General features: G+C 39.6%; 1 gene segment (V, D, J or C); it reads right to left on the bottom strand.

The window, feature by feature from the left end:
- LOC131982854 (immunoglobulin heavy variable 3-48-like) lies at positions 1-438 on the bottom strand (the record flags this gene model as incomplete). The annotated part of the segment is given in 2 exon segments: positions 1-302; positions 390-438. Coding segments are annotated over 2 exon segments (351 nt in total), but the record flags the coding sequence as incomplete, so codon positions are not given.
- Between the last annotated feature and the right edge of the window lie 310 nt (positions 439-748).

The following is a 748-nucleotide window of genomic DNA, read 5'->3' as shown; positions in this document are numbered from 1 at the left end:
TCGAGCACAATAATAAACAGCAGAATCTTCAGTCTTCAGACTGTTCATCTGCAGATACAGCTGCTGTCTGCTGTTGTCTCTGGAGATGGTAAACCGCCCTCTGACTGACTGAGAGTAGTAGATGCTGCTGCTGCCACTGTTGATATAAGCGATCCACTCCAGTCCTTTACCAGGAGCCTGTCTGATCCAGTGCATGCTGTAGCTGCTGAATGTGAATCCAGTGGCTGTACAGGTCAATCTGTGAGATCCTCCAGGACTTTTAACTGCTGGTTCAGATTCTGTCAGAGTCTGACCATCAACACCTGTGAAGAGAACAAACAACATTGAGTGAAATAAGCGGTTGACACTAATAGAAGAAACATATTATTAATATCTGAGAAACTGTTCACCTGCCCAGCAGACAGTTAGAAGCAGCAGTCCTGTCCTATAGTCCATCATGTTAAACTGTGTGTCCACTGTCCTCTGTCCTCCTCTCTGCAGTCAGATAAGTAGAGGTGGAAGACATCTGAGTTTTGCATTGACTCCTCCTTTCTGAGTGTCTTCCATTCAATCTCTCCACAAAACTAATTTAATCCTTTCACTTTCTTCTAACTCATTCTTTTTTTTTTTAACTCAAGTTATTATAACATTATATTATAATGCTTACTTAACTGTAAATTAATTTTATCTGTGGATAATTACCCAATTCAACATACACACAACACAGTTTTGCTACTGTTTGTAAATTAAAGCTTATTAAATGTTATTA

Source organism: Centropristis striata, chromosome 13 (assembly GCF_030273125.1).
Source record: "Centropristis striata isolate RG_2023a ecotype Rhode Island chromosome 13, C.striata_1.0, whole genome shotgun sequence".
Classification (NCBI taxonomy): domain Eukaryota; kingdom Metazoa; phylum Chordata; class Actinopteri; order Perciformes; family Serranidae; genus Centropristis; species Centropristis striata.
Note: the sequence above shows the minus strand (reverse complement) of the source record. Positions and strands in the feature narration are given on the sequence as shown.